Source organism: Lygodium microphyllum, chromosome 16, assembly GCF_053477565.2.
Source record: "Lygodium microphyllum isolate KBCC chromosome 16, Lygodium_microphyllum_v1.1.10, whole genome shotgun sequence".
Taxonomy (NCBI): domain Eukaryota; kingdom Viridiplantae; phylum Streptophyta; class Polypodiopsida; order Schizaeales; family Lygodiaceae; genus Lygodium; species Lygodium microphyllum.
The window spans coordinates 13,128,802-13,150,846 of NC_141150.1; the positions used below are offsets into that span (position 1 = coordinate 13,128,802).

The 22,045-nt window shown below is 44.7% G+C and overlaps 1 protein-coding gene across 1 annotated transcript in view; it reads right to left on the bottom strand.

Annotated features, from left to right (window-relative positions):
- Positions 1-5,317: 5,317 nt before the first annotated feature.
- LOC148022544 (uncharacterized) overlaps positions 5,318-22,045 on the bottom strand; it is a 72,885-nt gene continuing 56,157 nt past the window's right edge. Inside the window, exons 5-7 of the mRNA XM_087695490.1 lie at positions 7,331-7,616; positions 7,143-7,205; positions 5,318-7,063 (exon numbers count right to left, since the gene is read on the bottom strand). Coding sequence (XP_087551616.1) covers positions 7,016-7,063; positions 7,143-7,205; positions 7,331-7,616 — 397 coding nt within the window. The 3' untranslated portion in view covers positions 5,318-7,015. The remainder of the gene's footprint in view (positions 7,064-7,142; positions 7,206-7,330; positions 7,617-22,045) is intronic.

A 22,045-nucleotide genomic window follows, 5' to 3' on the forward strand; every position in this document is an offset into this window, starting at 1 on the left:
GCTTTTCATCAATCACTAACTTGTCAGTTTTCAGCTCCTCAAGCATCTTGGTCCTTGACCTAGATCTACGTTTGGATCTCTTTCTCTTTCATTTGGATTCAATGGGACTTGGGCTGTGGTCAGTGGAGGTGGCTTTGTGGGTAGTTTTGGCAACCAAATCTAATAGTTTCCTACATAACACCCTTGAGAATGTAGCAATGCTTTGGCAACCCATCGTGGCATTGTGCTCACTCTCCATTGAAGTGTGCGAGGATATACCCTACATCTCCTCTTCCTTCTAGATGAAGTGCTCTTTCCCATAGCTTAAGAAGCTATTGTAGTGTTTTTGGTAGCTTCAGTATTTTCTTGGATTCCAAGAGGATTCTTACTGGTTGGTTCCCTCTTGTCAACATGTGCAAAGAACAATTCCTTCAAACTCTTTGGCCATCCCTACTACATTTTTGGTTTGACTCTAAGACATGTTTCTTGCCTTTCCCTGGAGAAGAGACAAAATTCCGTTTGCTAAAACTAGTGACAATCTCAACTTTTGGTAAGGTCAGGTGTATTTAGTGTGCTTCATAGTCCACAATGGATTTGGTTGTATGCTTGAAAGGTCTTCCAACCATGACTTCCTTCACCATGTCCTCTCAATTTGGAAATACATAGAAAACAATGGGCTGGCTTTCCATCACAATAGTTATGGTGATTCTCCATATCGTTTGATGGTTGCATTGGTTGATATGAGTTCGTGTTGTCTAATCTCAATCCATATATCATAAGATAAAATATTGTAATCTGAATCTTCGTCAAATGAGGGCATTGATAATGAGCTTTCGCTTGGAAATTAGTTGGCCCTAAGATATGCATGAGGTATTAGCTCTTGGTCTTCAGGGTCAATGTTGGTGGTATTTGACCTTTTAGATGTTGGGCTCGGTAGACCTAGTTAAGGTGCTATTGGAACCTTGTGTAACAGACAATCGTGATACATATGAGTGATGCCACACTCAAGGCATCAAGAGTCAACCTTTTTGTTCTTTCTATCTCCATCTAGTCCCCTAGTTGGGGCCTAAGCTCTTGTATCACTAGCTCTAGCCTCTTATGAATGGATAGTTGGATGGGATTGTTTGCTCTTTGTTGTTGAATCATAAATTTTGAGGACTTTTGAACTTCTCAGCCTAGTCCACTATGGGGCACGCCAACAACAGAGTGTTAGGCTCTTAATAACTAGATCATAAACTCTTTGACTCCTCTTACTAAGTCAAGTTTTATAGCTCCTCCCTCACCCACCCCTCAATTTGCAGTGTGTCCTATGTTTAGATGTGGAAATGATTGTTGAGGTTGTGCATTATCATCCTAGATGTCCCTATGCAATGTTAGCATAATGTGTATTTCCTAGGTGCTAGGTGTGCCAAGTCCTTGTGATGTGACAAAGTGTTTTCTAGGCCTCTTGACCTTGGTTTGTACAAGATTCTTAGTATTTAAATGTTTTCTCCAACAAATTGATTCTAGAACATATAGTCTTCAAGACACTTGAGACACTTTGAGAATACAAGAGCGAGATGTGAAAAATAAAGCTTTCTTTCTTTCAAAAACCAAGGTGCACTTGTGCAAGAAATACCACATGTATCATGATCACCAAGATAACAATGTGTCGAGACAAGCTATGCATAATGTGAGAACTAGCTTCCTAGATGCAACTAAATGCAATTAATATTGTGCAAGGGTAGACAATGTGGTTGAGTGTTGTGAAGGAGTGAGCTAAGTACAACGGCCTAGGTGCAAATGATCTTGATGAGCTAAGTATGAATGAACTAATGCAAATGATCTAGGAAAGAAACTATAATGTGAAGGAGCTCTAATGCAAAGGAGCTCTAGTGTGAAGGAACTCCAATGCAAAGGAACTCTAAACCTAGGTACGAAGGAACTCTAACCCTAGGTGCAAATGAACTCTAACCCTAAGTGCGAAGGAACTCTAACCCTACGTGCAAATGAACTCTTAGTGCAAAGAAACCCTAAACCTAGGTGCGAAAGATCCTAAGGGCGAATAATATTTTCATGTGAAGAAACTCTATGAACTAAAGCAAGTGATCTTTGGTGCGAAGGAAATGAACTCTAGTGCAAAGAAACTCTAATGCGAAGGAACGTTAGTGTGAAGAAACTCTTATCCTAAGTGCAAAGGATCCTAAGTGTGAATAATCTTTTAGTGCGAAGAACCTATATGAATTGATACAAATGATCTTTGGTGTGAAGGAAAGAAACTCTAATGTGAAGGAACTCTAGTGCGAAGAAACTTGAATTCGAAGGAACTCTCGTGCAAAGGAACTCTAATGTGAAGAAATTGTAGTGCGAAGGAGCTCTAAACCTAGGTGCAAAGCAAGTCTAACCCTAGGTGCAAAAGATCCTACGAGCAAATGAACTTTGTGATCTAGGTGAGAAGGAACTAAATGTGAATTAACTTTGTGACCTAGGTGTGCAAATGACTTAATGACCTATGTGTGAATGAACTTTGTGTGAATGCTCTAGGTGCGAATGAACTTGTGCAAACGAATTAGTGAGTGCAAATGAATGAGCTACATGCATATGTGCAATAAGGGGGATATCATTCAAGATCAAAGAAAATAACAAGCAAAACACAATCAATCAATTCAACATATAGCAACTAGCAACAACCAACCAAACAATGAAAACAATGGCTGTGTATTTGATTCTTGCATTGTAAGTTTTGCATTAGTTTTGATCATTTTTTTTCCTTCAATGCATATACAATCAAACAACTATGACAAGCATGATGCATTTTCAATCCACAATAGTATTACAAAAAATGTTCAAGGCAAGTTTGCGTTTTGAGTTTTTTTTTGTATTTTGAGTTTTGAGTTTTTTAAGTTTTATTCACTCATCTTCCTTCAATGCTCACATGATAAATCTTCCATATAAGAAAATTACACCTACAATATTGATACACTGATTGTTCAAATAATGCTAGCCATGAATATTGATACACCTACAATATTGATACACTGATTGTTCAAATAATGCTAGCCATGAATGCAGATGATTGATATCCCACCGATCCCATCCATGCTCATGCATGGGCCTCCTATACCACCACAGAGGAGTGTGAGCACCTCGATGGTTGCACCATCCTTTGTTTCGACAATGAAGCCAGAATGTTGAACTAAACACACAACAGTTGAGATATTAGACATACTTCTATCGTTTCAAAAGCTACAACTCGCTTTGGTAGGAATATCTCATCTTGTCTCTTGGCATTCCACTTTTAACTGACCATTCATCGCTCTTTATCGGAAGAATTCAAGAACACAAGACTAGCGTTGTAGTGTAAAAGCTTGAAGGCTCGAAAATGGTTCCCAATTGAAACAACACGATCCAATGTTGTCACTCCCCATCCACCACCAAGCACACCAAAGATGAGATAGAAAATGGAAAAAAATGAGAGAAAGAAAATGAAGAAGAGCTTCACCTTGTGAGATCCCTCACTCTCTTGCAATCTCACATTCTCATACACAACTCTAAACTCAACTCTCTTACTATGAATGGGAAGAAGTAAAGTAAGAGAAAGATGTAGAGCTTCACTTTCCCTCAATTCCTCACTCAACATGACTCCCACTCTTAAGAATGGAAGCAAGATAATAGAACAGATGAAGAGAATAGAAAGCTTCAATAGTTACACTAATAGAGCTTCCATAACATGGATGCCCCAAAAGGATAAATACAATTGAGACCTTTCACCCTTATATAGACTAAGATTAGGATTAGGATTGGGTCACTTCTCTAGAATGACACTCTCTTTGTGTTTTAGGATTTGCATCTCACTTTACACTTTAGGGTTTGTGCCATTTTTCATTTTAGGGTTTCCACCACTATGAATTATCATCCTTAGTCTAATTGGGTCTAATAGCCTACATGTATAAAATCACAAATGCATATACGCAACCTGCACAACAATTGCAGGTACAACAAATACAACTGCAAATAATGATACAATAGAAGCTAAGAAGAAAGCCACGAGAAGGTGACGAAGCTAATGCATACCTCAAACGGATAAATACATGTCTACCATGGAAGCTTGTTTGGAGATCTTTCCCGAGTTGAAGCAGAATGGCTAAAGTTCCTCGAATACCCGCTTTGATATCAATTGAAATGGTGAGCAAGACTGAGAGTGAGAAGAGCATGAACGAAAGCAAAAGCTATGGCTAGAGAGATTTGAACTCAAGAGAACAATACTTGTATGTGAAAACTCTAACAGTCACAATGTGTGAGCTACCTTAACTTTATTATTGCATAATAAAAAATAAAAAATAAAAATACTAACACATGAATGACTACCTCCTATAGTTCAGGAGTGTACAAACACTAAGTACGAAGAAAATATAAGCAACTTGGCATAAGCAATCTTGACCCCCAACAAATGCTATGATGACACCTTTGATTGCTAAGTATTTGTACTTTGTGACATTCATTAATGTGATTAAAATAGATGTTCTCTCCTAAGATAAACTCGGAAGTTACTTTGTGCTTTAAGAAACTTTCATCGATCAACAAGAATGAGATAGGTTGTATTTCTTACAAATAATAGACATGTCATAGAGGAGAGTACATGTCCAAACAGATTTGTGTTTATGGTTGAAAATACATGAAGCATCATTGCATAAGACCTTACAAACTTTCGATTGAGAGCTATCGTGTGTGCCCAATGTAAATTGAATAAGTTCCAAACCAAGTCTTTCCAAAGAATATAATATTATGATACGTGGCATGGTAGAAAGCTTCTATTAATCTTATCTCTACTTTTAGATTCTTTTATTATGCTCTTTTCCCTAGAAGATAATGCACCAAGTTGGGTGCTAAGAACATGGTGCATTTCTAAGGGGTTTAGTAATGAAATAAAAAGGTATAGATTTCATAATCCTGCGATGAAGAGAGTGATTATTAGTAAGGATGTGATCTTCATTAACAATGCGGTCTAACCTATATAACAAATTATAAACATGTTCAAGGCTAGACTCCTACCTTTTTGGACAAAGTTAACAAGCGCATTTCAAAGGAACTTTAGTTCTCAATTGCAAAGATGCAAAAAATTAAAAATAGTGGTACTAGTCACTCAAAATAAATAAAAGCTACCGCCCTTAGATGTAAAGCATACTTGCTTACCTAGTTACCTACAAGAACAAGTGCACACAACGCCAACTAAATTTGCGGACATCATACATCCCAAACAAATATGAAAGCTAAGCTTGAAGCAAATTCCTAATACATATTTGGAACCTCAAACAAAACTCCAGCTTTTTAAAACTTGCAATGGTTTATTGATCAATGATTTCTTTAGAGGTTAATAAGCAAGGACTCCTTTTACATAGCTATTATCATGTCAGTTATAAAGTGTTCTTGATGTAAACTACTAGAAGAAAATGGACTCTAGTTTGTTCCAAATGTAGGAAGGAACAACAGGTTGGCATGGAGAAAATGGATTCTCATAAAGAGACCGTCGATGTTTCGTCCAATGTCAAGGGTGGCCCTTCAATGTTAAAAGGTATCTAACAGGCACTCTGAAGTTTTCTTCACTTGTCAAGATCAATGGCCCATCGTCAGATCTTTTGCTGTTTGGGAAAAGAATCTCATGAGGATTAATTAGGAGTATTCAGACTAACACTAGCCTTTGAGATTCTATATTGATGTATTTGATCACTCGAGTTTGACATTTTGTAAACTCGTAACAAACACTCCCCAAAACAAACTAAACACCTCAGTGATTTGCCCCTGAACGGAAGTCCAATGTCTTCAACATCAGTATAAAGGGCTTCTATTATTCAAATAAAAGCATGCCCCGTGGCTTCATCGCAGTTGCATGCATCACAATACTATTCTACTTTGGATATGCAGCATATCTCTTAATGAGAAAATACCCCACAGGAAAATTACAGTCTCGTTTTGGCAGTCTCTTCAACAGTGCCCCTGAATTGATCACCATGAAGACAGCTTCTATGTAGCTATGGAAACAAGTTAAGGGATTCTTGCTGCACTTGCATGTTCAACAAGACAGTAATGGCATGCACACACTGAATAGCAAGTCCTCCGCACACCAGAATCTAGCTTGCCCTCAAAAGAGTCCCTGCATGACACCCACCGCATTTCAGTATTGTAAATTCCATAAGAGTAGATCATGTACTCTTTGTCCTAGACCTGTAACCTAGCAGGAGCATGGTATCAACCCATCTCCGCTGCCCCGTCCCTGTCACTTCAAAATTCTTAGATAACTTCACAGGCCTACTAACATCCAGGATGTTGTAAGCTGGCAAGAAATGTATAGAAGATTCGGCTGCTGCTGGAAGTAATCCATCAAACAAGATAACAACTCTCCAAATGCAAAAATGCTCACAAAATAGATTTCTAGAAAGACTGCTTGATGGTGGGCAGCTGCAGCTCATCCAACATCTTGCTAATCAGCAGTAACAATTGGCTACAAGCATAACTCTTCAGAAATAACGAGTTTATATGCCTCAATACAACCACTGGAGAACTACTACTCAATCTCTTCTGATACACGGTGAGCAAGGTCTGCTATGACAGACTCTGTTTCTATAACACAAACTAGTTTTATATTTTATCTCCTTCCATCTGTCTTCAAATAACTGGTGATCCAAGGTAACTTCCAAAACCAGAGTACCCAATTTTCATACATCTGGATGACTACTTAAGCCATGATCCAGGTTAGTCCTCTCATATTTGCCCATGATCATATGCAAGTTGACAACTGTCAAAAAGGCCGTAAAAAATGATATGCCATACTTGATCACTCTTGATAGCTTGCCTGATGCATTCAGTGAACACTTTGTTTCCATGTGTTGTAGAGACCCCAGCTGTCAAGGGGACATTGTAGGCCTCCATGCAGCAGTGTTTCAGATGCATTGGTTTTGACTGAAACATGAGGCCACATGAATGTGTGAGCGTATACTTCAACATGTCTGTGCTGGGGTACTACACAGGTATTAGCAGACCACAAAATTCCATGATGCATTCATTGGGCATTCATGAATGCTTGTACAAGGCTTTGTGCAGCAGACACCTGCAAAAGGAACAGATCAAAACTTGATGCAAGCTTCATGTTTGCTCAAAATTTTTCAAACCAGTGACTAGTCACACACCTGCTCTGGAGTCCCCTCAAATGTAATAGAACGATCTGTTCTTCCCTGTTCCTGATCATAGACCTGCAAAGAAATTATGTCATTTAGACCTTTAAAACTCAATTCATGTCTTGCATCCTACTACAGATCTACATGCCCAGTCCATAATAAGCCCATGTGAACTTTTCTTTACATAAGATTAAGATTACCTTCACAGCACATCCTGACAAAAGTCGGACATGCGTTATGTTAGCACCTCCCCTACCAATGACCCCTCCCATAAAAGCACTGGGGATGCGCATTTCTGATGTGACCTTGGGTGTTTTTGCTATATTAGAAGCTTGTTGATCAGAACTTCCATACACATTTGGAACAACATTGCTGCCACTGGCATACTGCTGTGCACCATAGCCAGCATATACAGCTTGGGCATATCTCATATGTTGTTGATGATAGCTGGGTTTCAAATTTACAGACTCCTTTGGAGGATTTTCCCTGCAAAATACCAATTCACAAAATGTAGCGAACCAAATGCTCAAGAACCATGGGTCCTGCCAAAGCAGGGTACATAATGCCTTTAATTCATCCATGTAATTCATATAAACCAAAGCTAAGTTCTGTTAGTATGTCCAGCAAGGGATGCTTGGCACTTAAAACAATATTGAGCATAGCCTTAGCAGTTGGCAGTGATTCTTACTTCCACCTATAAAGAAATCCCGCCCTCGCTCCCTTTGAGAGAGAGAGAGAGAGAGAGAGAGAGAGAGAGAGAGAGGGAGGAGGGAGAGGGCGTGGCCGCCAGGCACAGGGGCAGGCTGGATTTCAGAGGGGTTTATCGACACTGGATTATATTTTCACATATGGAGGAGGGTAGAGCTCATGGGAGACAGATCTACTGTTGCTTTGGGGATTTCGACAAAGCTTTTGACACAGTACCCAACGCTAGGCTGATGCACAGATTACACAGCATGAGAGTACCTAGAGAGCTTACTTGGGGTATTCTAGCTCTATGGTGATTGGCAGAGTATGGGCATCTGAGGGTCTCTCAGCCCCTGTTCACTCTACCATTGGAGTGAAGCAAGGATGCCCTCTCTTACCGACACTTTTTGGACTACACATTGATGAGATTTCTGAGAAATACTGACTACATCTGCATGCCCCTCAATTGTACGATGACATTGATGAGATTTCTGAGAAATACTGACTACATCTGCAGAGAAGGAGATAGAACCCCACTGTCCAGTTCCTGGATGCCCCTCAATTGTACAATGACATCATGCTGATAGCTGACTCCCAACAAGGTCTACAGAGACATCTGGATGCACTATACTCCTATGCATAGGACAATGGACTCTCAGTTAACCATGGCAAGTCCAAGGTTATGGTGTTTAATACTATATCACAGTGGGTCATAAGATCAGCACTAAACTGTACCTACAGATAGCAGTTGAAGTATGTTGATTCTTATACATATTTGGGGGTCTTATTTAGAAAGCCCACTTTATCTATGAGAGAGGCAGCACAGACTAGACTTACACAAGGGTATACAACATTGGGAGGATTGGAGAGAATATGTTCACATACACAGTTCCAGGGGCACCAGACTAAGTTATGGCTACATGATACACTAGTTACATCCATACTTTTGTATAGAGTAGAGTAGAGACTTGGGGCCCAGCCTTGATCATCACAGCAAATCAAGCCGTAAATATGATGGATGGAGCTCGATAGAGGCCACTAGTATCCATGATCTCTAGGATGATCAGATGTAAGGCATGGGTCCCACATGAGATTGTGAGAGATGAACTAGGGGCTCCTCCGATAGTGATGGAGGCTCTTATCAGATCAGTTTCGTTCATTCATAGCTTATGGAAGCTTCCCCCCACATAGATATACCTTGAGTCCTCACAACAGCTTGTTGTAGAGGGTGATAAAACATCTTGGTATGCCTACGACATCATGGTTTGAGCTAAACAATCTTAGAATGGATAGACTACCTCCCTTTCAATACTCCCTTGATGGACTCTCTCACTTTGAGGCACTTAGAGATTGACAAGATCATCAAACATGATCTTATTCAGCTAGAGACCAAGAGGACATGGTTGACACCAATACATGAGATGGGGATGAAGATGGCTTTCTACCAAGACCATTTTCTGCACACCATTGAGGATTGCTTTATTATATGCCCAAGGCACATGGATACTCACCTATCACATGGGATTAGATGCATTATTGGCCAGATACGCACTTTCTCACACCAATTAGAGATTTAAGACTAGCAAATACACATCCAAAATCTTAAGCAACGAGCTCTGCCGTCGTGTCGCCCTCCCAACTACTCCCTCACGATCGTTGCCTGCGCTGGTGCCCCCGCCTGAGCCCTCGCCTTGCCTTGCCTGTCGCCCCACCAATCTTCCGCTCTGCCCCACCCTGCCCGTTGCCCCGCCCCGTCGCCCGTCCTGTCCGTCATCCCACCCAGCCCTGCCCGTCGCACCCGCCCTGCCCGTCACCCCACTCTGCTTGTCGTCCCACCCCGCCCTACCCGTCACCCCGCCTTGGCCATCATCCTGCCCATTGTCCCCCCCCCCCCCCCCCCAAAGCCCAAACAATTCATTCCCCCCCCTCCCCCCCCGGGGCACGCTTCCCCTGTCCGCAACCTCGACCCATCTGTAGCAAACACAGCAGGATTCCCCTCCCTCGACATTGATTTCCCCACCCTCCAATTGCTTCCTCCATCTACAGCAACCCCCACCCTCAGATAGCACTGCGACGTGATTGTTAGTCCTCTCAGTAGGGACACGCAATGGAAACCCCTGGTCAAACGCCGGCGCACTCAGCGAGTGCCCCCCAGTCAAACACCTTGCGCGTAGTCCTCTCTGAGGAACAGCTCTTAGCCGTCCGAGCTAAGGAGCTGGAGCTAATAGAAACAGTGATTTATGGTCAGGTAGTAGAACATTCCCCGGCCAGAGCCTAGCTTCGGGACTGGCTACACTCCACGCTGCGCATCAGGATAGCACAAATCAAGGAGGCGGTCCTATTGGGCCAAGGGATCTTCATGGTCCGGCTCAACTCGGCAGACACAGCTCGCAAGTTACTCGCCAGTTCACCATATGCGTCTACGAAGGGGGTCATACACATGGTTCCTTGGTACAGTGGCTTTACTATGGAGGCATTTGCACTCCACAACAGGTTTCTTTGGTACCCGATCACTCTTCTTTTCCCCGGCCTGGCGATTGAGTATCGCCAGTTGGTGGAAGACTTTGGAAGGCTTTTCGACACTATCATTCCCCCGTCCTTCGCGGATGCAGTGACAGCTGCTGGAGTCCCAAAGGTACGGGTGGTAGTGAAAGAGGTCAAGAATATCCCACAATTCCTAGAGATTAAGGAGGATGGGCACTCCTTTAGGCAGCAGGTCATTGTGACGAGGCAGCCAGGGCAGTGCCTGCACTGTCACGGCTTCGGGCATCAGGCAACAGGTTGCACGTGTTTCGAAGCTTAGGTGGCTCCGTCGACAGGCCCACAGGTGGACGCTGACGGCTTCACACGGATCCAGAGACAAGAGTGTCACAACTCTATAGAAACAAAATTTGTATCATTTTTCACTAATTTGTCTATATAATGATTTACTAAAAATTTGTTTCCTTTGCACTAATTAGATATAAAGAAAAATGCATTGGAACTGGCCATTGATGAGTGGTCACAGGTTATGGTGGACCCACGCGGTGGGTTAGAGAAAAGATAGTTCACACTTCCACCTATATGGCCCGATTGGGCGCCTGTAACCAGAACTCACGCATATCAGGGTTAGACTCGCACACAGAAAGGATTGATGCCTTGAAGTGTGGGCTAGATCCGCCAAAACAAACAGTTACAATCAACAAGATGGCATGATCATGAAATGCTTGTACAATGTGCATGTGTGGGCTGAAAGCTTGAACTGCACATTTCTTTGTATAGGAAAGTCACATGAAGATTCTGATACCGTCTTTGCGATGTACACGGAAAAAGCTTTCATATGACACCCATATTGGGGGGTCCCTAAATTTTAGGAGCCTCGAATTAGCCTAAAAATGTTAGTCCTAAAAAATAGGGATATCATTCTAAAAATAGTAAATTCTGTACTCTGACTGTGCTTACTAAATTTGGTCGTTTCTATTCGTGACAGTATTCAGCCCAAAAAGGAAGGCCATAGAGAAGAGACAAGTGTCAAGACGCTTGTCACACAAGTTTCCAAGTGTCCCACCACTTGTCACATCTCATGACATGTGGCTGGACACTTGTCTTGTGCTACTCCACTTTCCCCTTTCGTACTAGCTCTTTCCCCTTCTATAAATAAGAGCTCGTTTTTCTTCATTCAGCATCATTTTTCTTTGCTGTAAACTCATGTACAGCACCCACAGATAGCCAGAAACTGGCCCCATCCATCCCCATCATCATCCCCCACTTCTCCATTATCAAATTCCTCCATATTCCCTCTTCTATCACTGCTGTTTTACAGGACAGCAAGCCTGTAAATTCATTACAGCACCTCCTTCTCGAGCTCTTTCTTCCATTTTAGCAACAAGAAGCAAGCCCTATCCATGTACTGCTGATCAACGATGGAGAAAGGCTGATTTCCCCTCTTTCTTCTCTCATACTGTAAAGAAATCAGTTCTTATCATTGCATAATAGATAATGCACGAGTGTTTGTACATCTTTGCATGATCTTGTGAGAGTGAGAATTACTTCTCCTCACTCTCAGGTTGATTGTAACTGAGCTCTTCCCTAAGGGACTTGGGTTGAGCAGAAATACATTCCTTCGGGGGGGTTGCCCATCTTCAACCCTCAATCTTGTCTCCATTACTTTTACATTTTCATGGCTGTAATTTTGTGAGTAATTTTCATTTTCAGCTTTAAGTGTTCATTCTCTTTTATATTAAATCTCGAAAACAAGCGAATATCATAATTGTTAAGCATACTACGTTGTTTGGGGCGTTTACAGAGAGAGGGAGACGGCAAAGGGGGGCGCAGCCTGCGTCTCAGACCCAGCCTCGGCAGCAGGAAGCAAGTGGGCGTACGACGCCCCCTCAGCCGAGCACTCCACGGCCCCCTCCTGCCCCCCCAACCCGGTAGGACCGCAGCCCCCCACATCCACCACCCGCGCCACAAACTACCTCTCCTGAGTCCCCACAGCCCCCACACCCACCTCCCTCCACATCCCAGGCCCCCTCCCCCCACTGACCCTGGCCCACAGCCCCCCAATCCTAGGACCACTAGCCCCCCCCTACACCCACCATGTACTTCCGTCCACCCCACCATCCCTCGATCATCCTCCCCCCCACCACCTCCCGTACAGAGCACCTCCCCTGATCCGCACCTGATTCAGGCGATCCCCCCCAGTCCCACCCCCCGCCTCCCACAGGAGGTGATGAGCCACACATGCTTGCATCCTCTTCGCACTAGCAGTCCTCCCCCTCCCATACAGCCACCAGCTCATCCACCCCTGCCGCCCATCACACCTCCAGACAGGCACACCTGTTGCCACACGAGTTCTTCCGCAGTGGCCCATGGTCCTACTTGAGAGTTGCGGAGTGCGGAGAGTTCCCACTACCTCTAGAGGAGGGGATCTTCGTGGTTCGTAAGTCAAGGAGGGGCAAGGTCCATCTACTAGCACCACCAGATGGACCAAACTACGCCTTTTTTCTTCAATCCTCTCACTCAAGGGAGTGGACGACGACACAGATAAAGAAAGAGTTGAAAAGTCAGGTGGCGGACCACACCTCCTAGTGGATGGGAGAAGGACTAGCAGTGTTTACACAGCAGTGGCCTGGTTGCATGATGGACATTAGCTGGTGGGCTGGTACTGAGGTCCCTCACCTGAGCATTATCTTTTGAGCCCCTCCACAGTGGAGAGCTCCGAGGGATGTGATTGAGTGGCCCCTGGCACAAGCGGCCCGTTTCTACCATTGCACAGAGTCTCGACTCTCAGCATGGTTGATAGATGCATTGATAGTACCACCTGGAACTTCTATCACCCCGTTGGTCCAACCAAGGGCCACCATGGGGGAATGAAGCTCGCCGTCCAGACCGGCGGCAAAGCGTACCTGCATGCCTCATAGCTCCTCCTCGTCATCAACATCCTCAACACCGAACAAATGCCTATTCGGGCAGTCACAAGTTTCCCCATGAGCTTACATCTTGCATCCTGGAATGTGAATAGCCTCCACTACAATGGGGCACGTGGTTCCAAGAAATTGATTGTTCGGCAAGAGTTGCAGCCTACCCTTGCCGGACGAATCGACATCTTACTTCTACAGGAGCACAAGCTCACCCCCACCCAGGCCCAACGGGTAGGGAAGGTACTCCCAGGCAGCTTACACACTTACTGGGAGCACGCCATGGGTGCCCACGGTAGAAGTGGAGGCGTATGCACCTCTATTGGTCCGAGTCTTACCGCTTGTATTCGAGACCACAGGACGATAGTGACAGGGAGGGTGCTATGGATCAGATTGGATATTGGGGACTCGTGCTTTAGAGTCCTTAATATCTATGCCCCTACGGAGGTTAGGGCACGCAATAGGTTCTGGGTGGAGATCACAAAAGGACTCCCAGAGGTGGGCTCCTGGATTGTTGGAGGAGACTTCAACAACCTGGAGGCTTTGGAGGACGAGCAAGGGAAAGGGAGAAACTACCAAGGCATGACCGGGGAGGAGCAGGAGGCATGGGAGGTGTTTCTACTGGCAGTAGGGGCACGCGATGCTTGGAGAGATCCTGCCTTCCACAGGAGGGAGAGGTCGCTGGACTTCTCTTGGGGATTTGGTGGAGTCCTACTGGAGCGGTTGTATGTGGGAGAGTGGAGAGGCTCTCGGGGCGGCCAGATTGGCGAGCACCACGTTGTCCGATCATTGCCTGGTTCTCCTCACACTAGATCCCCCAACATTTGCCCTAGACTCGCGATCTTGTCGGATCTGTGACTCGATCTACAGGATGGAGGAGGTGACAAGACAGATAGAGCAGAGTTGGACCAGAGAGTGGGGCAGGAGGGGCCAAATTGCAGAGGAGGTTGCAGAGGCCCTAGCTGAGTCGAGCAGAATCTACCAAGAGGCAACCATACAGACCAGGCAACAAAGCTGGGAGGATGAGAGAGCACTCCGGCAGGACCTTGCAGCCACGCAGAGATTATTATAGGTAGCACCAGGGGATCCCACTGTCCACGCACATGAGATGCGTGCACGAGCAGCCATTGTTGGCCTAGAGAACAGGCGCTCTAAGTTCTCTTTCTGCACCTCAGCAGCTTATTGGGCGCAGAAGGGGGACACGATATGCAGGGAGTTTTTTCAAGTGCACCAGCCGCGCACCTCTAGAGAGTAGATACGCAGCCTCTGAGATAAGTATGGGAGGACCTGTTCTAGCCCAGACGAGGTAACGGAGATTGCCACCGACTACTATAGTCACCACTTCCAGCAGGAGACAGCCTCAACTAGAGGACAGCAATGTAGACAGCAAGTCTGGGATAATATCTCGTCCCTCGTCACAGAGGAGATGGGACACTCCCTCCTAGCCCCCTTCACAAAGAAGGAATTAGAGGAGGCTTTCCATACATAGGACGGGCAGAAATGCCCGGGAGAGAATGGCCTCTCTAAGGCTTTTTTCACTACCTTCTGAAAAGTGGTGAAGGACCCCCTGCTGTTGGCCTTTCAGGAGATTTCCACTTCAAGACAGATGCCAAGGAGTCTATCGGCATGCCTTATCAGTCTTCTCCCCAAAGAGGGAGACCGGTTGGAGCTTTTCCAGTGGAAACCGATCACCTTACTGTCAATGACCTATAAGGCACTGGCAAAGATGATTGGTAGACGACTACGCCCCTTGCTTCCAGACATCATCCATGACACACAAACAGGCTTTGTCTAGGATAGGAGCATCCACGACAATGTATTCACCTTCTTTGAGGCAACAGAGTGGGCCCAGTACAGTGGGCAGAGACTGGCCGTACTACTCTTGGATTTTGAGAAAGCCTATAACAGGGTGGACTGGGATTTCCTAAAGGGAACCATGGTAAGGTTGGGTTTCTCCAAGGCTTGGATTTCTAGGATCTCCGCACTTTACAGATCGGCCACCAGCAGGGTTCTCATAGGAGAGAGGTGAGGAGAGGAGTTTCAACTCGAGAGATCGGTCCGACAGGGCTACCCCCTGGCCCCATACCTGTTCCTTCTCTTTGCAGAGGCGATGTCTCACTTCCTCAAGTCACGTGTGAGCGGTTTACGTAGCCTCCAACTTCCAGTAAGAGAGGAGACCGAGCTATTAGACTCAGAGTATGCAAATGACATAGCACTTTACATAGAGAACGACGAATTGATACAGGAGAGAGTGAGGTTGGCTCTTGAGGTTTTCTGTACTGCAACGGGAGCAAAAATCAATTGGCAAAAGTCGGTTGGTTTTCTCACAGACCCGGACTCTAGCACGGAGTGGACGTCCACCTAGGATTTAGATGGGTGAGCAGAGGACAAACCGTCCGGTACCTAGGGTTCTAGGTGGGACTCGACATCACTCCCGCCCAACAGTTTCTTCCAATCCTCGATTCTATTCGAAGAAAGTTGACCTATTGGAGCACGGCTCGCCTCTCACTAGCCGGCCGAGCCCTGGTTGTTAACCAGGTCCTCCTAGCGATAGGCTGGTACATCGCCTCGTGTTGGTGCTTCTCCTCCTCTTGCGTAATACAACTTCGTCACCTAGTGCGGAATTTCCTTTGGTCCGGATCCGACAGCTCCAAGGATTCCAAGGCCAAGGTGGCGTGGGCGACCATTATACGACACCGGTCAGAGGGAGGGCTTGGGATCACAGACCCAGAGTATTAGAGTATGGTCCTCCTGGGCAAGCTAGTTATCCGTGGCCTCACACTGGGAGGGCAGACCTGAAAGGTCCTATTGCAGGAGGGTCTTCAAGACTGTAGACCGAGGCTTGGCAGTGAGTGGAGGCCGTCCCTGAGATGGATCTTCACGACAACCCAGATCATCCCCCCCCCCCCCCCCAGATCACCCTTCCTACACAGCTTGCTCCATGTGTGGCAAGGCCTCCGTAAGGCCCTTATCCAGAGCCCCCCAAGCTGTCAGGAGGAGATAGACCGTCAACTGGTGATTTGGAACCCCTAGGTCAGGGAAAGGGAAGGGGCACAGATCGGCGAGTGCCCTCACATCCATTGGGCTGGTTGGGAGACTGGCCCGGCTCGTACAATCAAGACATGGCGGGAGGTGTACAGGATGGCGGACGAGGAGGTGCTTAAGCAAGCATCAGACTGCCAACGAGGAGTAGAGCTGAGGAGAAGGGAGATAGACACATCGATACCTCAGGAGTGACTTGCTCCCCCAATCCGAGAGCCGATAGAGCCCACGGAGGTATGGGCCGCTAGGTTTTCACCAACAAGCATCCCCTTACAGGTGACAGGAAGAGTGGGTGGCGCTCCACCCGGGACCTTTTTCACAGTGCAGGAGGGCGGGCGTCTGGCTCTTGCATAGTTGTCAGGTACGAAAAGTACGATACAGTACAGTATGATAAAATACGATACTAAATGGTACCTTAAGATTTTATAAGATACGGTACGATATAAGTACGAAAAAAAATAACTTCATTATTTTGAACTATAGATGATAGAACAGATGTTTAAAGTCTAAATAGCAATGCTATTGGAGTATATAAGATGGTAACACGCCAAAACCTCTATGGCATATGCCGCATGCGCAACACGTGCTACAACTTACAAGTACATACATAGGAGTGGATACATCATACATGAATGATCATACAAATAAGAGGCATGTATGCTTGAGAGAGAGAGGGTTGAGAGAGAGGGAGAGGCGAGAGAGAGAGAGAGAGAGAGAGAGAGAGAGAGAGAGAGAGAGATGCTTTATTAATGTCTACAAGAGGCCAAAATGACCTGTGAGACCAGCAGTTATCAAACAAACCACCAAAGGTTTTGGTAAAAGATTTATGAATTTTGTTATGGTTTTGTTTGGCATTGCTAAGGCTAAAGTGGCTACCGATGGTACATTCACTAATTTGTATACTCTCTGAAGATACATTAGGCCAAGCTATCCTCTGGCCTAGTTTTATTAGCAATGTGTACTAACGCTTTGGGTTGGGTGGTGCAAAATGAGCTGTGAACAAAGGTAAAATCAATAGGATTAAGCTACTTAATGATTCTCAAATGGTGCTGAATTTATTTATTGATGACACTAACATATTGTGAAAAATGATGGAACATCAATTAGAAACGTTTGAAACTGCTTGAATACCTTATGTATGGCCTTTGGCTCTAGGATAAATCATAACAAAACATGTATGAGGAGTCTAATCAAGCTTCCCCCCCCCCCCCCCTTTCTTGGTTGATTGATCAAGGCTACAAAATCACCACCACCACCACAACAACAGTCAACAACAACAACCACAAAAAAAACAAAAAAAAAACTTGTTTTTTTATACAAATTCGTACGGTACGGTACGGTACGAACCGTATAGTACGAACCAATTCGTACTACGTACGAGTGCAACTATGGGCTCTTGATAGAGGGCAGCAGGACGAGGGGATAGCTATCCTTTCATGGAAGAGGATTCAGGTGGTTGGCCTTCAGGGGAAGACATGGCGGCTGGACCCTTTGGTCTTTTGGCAGGAACTCAAGGAGTGGCACCTCTGGATCTGGGAAGAAAGGCCACTTGATGAGCTGGAATGAAATCCAGGAGAGTGGCTTTGGCCGGCCACTACGGTCGCCAAGAAGCCACCGAGGTTCCTGGAGTACACCGCCAGGATTGGCAGACACGTACTAATGCAAGAGGACATGGATTGGGCGTTGTCACGTAGCAGGCACTAGGCAGAGCACAGTATCACGGAGCCGTTCCGACAGACCTTCTGGCGCCACCTATGGGACAGCTAGAGGCCGAGGAGGGTTTTGTACTTTTTATGGTTGGTGGCACATGGAGGCTTGGCGGTGGAAAGCTGGCTTGCCCAAATGCAGAAGGGAGTTTGTAAGTGTTGCACACAGCAGTTGATGGAAACCCCAAAGCACTGCCTTTGGTCATGTGAGACGGCACAACTCGTGTGGAGAGGAGTATGCCGCATCCTGCGCCGCATAGCACCCAGCCTTGGATGTATCTCTTGGGGTGCTTTTTGTTGGTAGGCGGTCAGCCAGGGCCATCACCTTCTGTATGAGGCCGGGATGCAGGACACGATATTCATGATCAAGGCAAGGTCGTGTGCAGTGATGGGTTTAGAGGCTCTACCCATCCGCCAAGTATTGGAGCCCACAGCAAACCGCTCTGAGGTATGGGAAATCATAGGGAGTCTTACTGGTTGGCATATCTGGAAGGCGCGGTGTCAGGTGGCTTTCAGCAGAGAGAGACCTTCAGTACAGGCGATCAATTAAAAATCTTGAGTCAAGTCTTAGCGGAGTATCCATATACTCATCCACAACCATCTCCTCATCTCCAGCCTCAATGTCATCAGCCTCATCCCCACTACTACTGCCACTCCCAGAAAACTCCTCAAATCCATCTTCAACAGCTGAAGGTGCCTCCAAAGTATTGGTACCATCTGAAACTCCTCTCCGAGATCACATGACACGAGGTGCAGTCTCGTATAACATAATATAGATATCTCTCCCCCCGCGAGGAATATCATTCACCTCTTTACATTTCTGATATCTACCTTGTTGGAATTCACTTGTCGAGGCTCAATCAAATAATTAGTTTTGCTCAAGCAATCATAGATTGCAATGGCAGAAGACTAATCTATTCAATTGTTGTATAGAGAGTTTATTTCTCTTCTTCGTATGGAGCAAGGCCCATGTACTCCAATTCCTCTTACAAGGCTTGGAGCTACAATCTTGTGAGAGAACTCTCATTGCAATGAGTCTTTGGAATCTAAAAGAGGACATGTAGAAAATCCAAAACTTGTATAAAAATCAAAAAGTAATATGCATTATCAAAGTCTGGTGATAGATCAAATATTTGCTTTTACCAAGACAGATGCATCGATTGTTGGATGTAAAGGCCCTTTCGCTACTCCTTTGTATATATTTACTTATACATGTGAACACACCCTTGTAGGTGTAAGTGTACCGTATCCTAAGTATAAATACATTCTTTTAGTCTACTACTACTACTACTACTACAAACAAGAAAAGAATAAATTAAAGAACTACTACTACTACAACAAACAAGAAAAGAAATGTCATGCATATGCCCTTGGAAAATCTGTAATCAGTTGGATAATGCTATAGCACATGGTTTGGTGCTTCTCAAAATTTAATTACAGATCTGAAATCTCTGCTTCTGCATGGTCATTTATTGTTGATTGCTACTTGTTTGTACCTTCATCACTTGGGTGACAATTTGGGCCTGAATTTCCTGGTTTTTTTGTCACATTTGGGCTGAAAATCATGGCTGGAAGCATTGACAGCGGTAATCTGATGCACATAAAGAAGCTTGAAGGCGCACATAACTTTGGAGTTTGGCAAATGCAGTGCTACAATATCCTACTACAAAAGAAGCAGGCAAAGCCGATCATAACCAAAGGGGCAAAGCACACGGACATGGAACAGGACGATCGGGATGAGTTAAATGAGCTTGCACGCTCAACCATAGAGCTATCAATTTCTCATGCCCTACTGTTCAACATTGAAGGTTTGCATTCTGCATATGCTATATGGACTAGACTGGAAGAACAATATACACAGAAGAGTGCTGCAAGCAAAGTGTATTGGCTAAAAAAGCTTATTGATTTCCGTATGAAAGAGGGTACAGCAATGTATACTCACTTGAGTGAGTTTAACTCCATTTTCAGCCAGTTGGTTGCCTTGAAGTTCATGATTGATCAGGAATTTAAGACCACTTTCTTGCTTTGCACTCTACCAAAGAATTGAGATACATTCAGGACTGCTATGAGCAATTCTACTGTCATCATTTTGTGTGCTGATGTAGAGAGTGCTCTACTTATAGAAGAGATGGATCGGCAGAACAATGCATCCAGTAAGTCTTCCAGTGCTTTGCATACTAGGGGCAGATCACAGCAAAAGGGAAAATATGATGGCAAGGGACGTAGTAAATCACATGGCAAAGATATTGAATGCCATCATTGTGGCAAGTAAGGGTCACTTTAAACGTGATTGCTACAAATGGAAGAAAGAAAAAGGAAAAGGCAAGAAGACAGATGATAGCAAGGAAGAGAAGAAGGACAGTCAGCCTAAAAAGAGCAGTGTAAAAAATGAAGAGGTAAATGTACTCACTCATGAAAATGACAATGGAAGTGACGTACTCTTTGTCTCTTCACACTTTGGTGCCCATGCTTTACTTGCAAATACAAATGATGACATGCATACTTGGATTCTCACTTCAGTTGCTTCCTTTCATGTCACCCCTCATCGTGAGTGATTTTCCGCCTATACAGGGGGTCCACATGGTGTTGTCCATCTTGGGGACAACTATGCATGTGAGATTGCAGGTATTAGCAATGTGTAGTTACAATTTCAGCATGGCTCTGTCTTTACACTTCAGCATATACAGCATGTACCTCAACTCAAGAAGAGCTTGATTAGCACAGGGCTGCTAGATGATGATGGTTTTCATACCACCTTTGGTGATGGAAAATGGAAGATCTGTAAGGGATCTAGGGTTATTGCCAGAGGTTGCAAGAGTGATACTTTGTATCCACTTCATGTATCTAGTGTGCGTGACCATGTTGTTGTCGTGACCGAGCAGCCAAGTGTTTCTTTGTGGCATGGCTGGTTGGGACACATGAGTCAAACAGGAATGAAAGTGCTTTCTCGTTTGGGTTACTTGCCTTGTCTTCGTTATGCTGATTTTGAGCATTCTGATCATTGTATTTATGGAAAGCACGCACAGACATCTCATAAAAGTCTCTTTCTTTGAAATCTTCTCCTCTAGAGTTAGTACATTCGGATATATGTCAAATGCCAGGATTATCTTTAGGGGGAAAGAAATATTTTGTCACCTTTCTCGATGATGCTACACGGAAGGTACGGGTTTACCCCATTCGTAGCAAGGATGAATTGCTTAACAAGTTTAAAAAATTCTTGGCATTGACTGAAAATCAAACAGATAAGACACTTAAGTATCTTCACTCTGACAATGGTAGGGAATATGTGTCCAAGGCCTTTCTAGCATTTTGTGATCACTGCTCCTCATAAGGCGCCCCAAAATGGAGTTGCATAGCGTATGAATCGGACCATACAGGATAAGGTCCGTACGATGCTGTCTAATGCTGCATTACCCCATGCTTTTTGGGCAAAGGCTGTTATGACAGCCGTCTACTTGATTAATCCGTTACCAAACAGGTCTTTGTGGGGAGGGGGAGTTCCCCAAGAAGCGTGGTCAGGCAAGCCACCTTCATATGCTCATCTGAAAGTGTTTGGCTACAAGGCTTTTGTGCACATTCGTAAAGAAAAACGCAGAAAACTTGAGCCAAAGTCCTGTAAATGCATTTTCCCAGGATATGGTGACAAGGGTGAAATGGAGTATAGATTGTGGGATCCCGAGAAAAGGAAAGTAGTATATAGCAATGACATTATCTTCCGGGAAGATCGCATGCACAAATAGCCCGAAAAGACTGAGGAGGTCGGTAGGGTTATATTCCGGAAAGAAATACATTTTGAAAAGCAAAATGTGCCCGTTGTACAGTAGCAAATACCTACTGTAAATGAACCTGTAAATGTAAGAAATGATGCTGGAAATGATCAGCCAGAAATTGCCCATGAAAATGAGCCATTATATGTGCAGAAATAGCCACGACACCAAGCTGCTAATGCTAATTTGCACGCTGAAATGCGAGGACAACTTCCGGAAAATGGAAATTTACAGGAACAACCAGCAAACAATGACCATTAGGTTAGGAGATCGTCTAGGGCTACTAGACAACCTGACAGGTTTGTTCCTGGTAC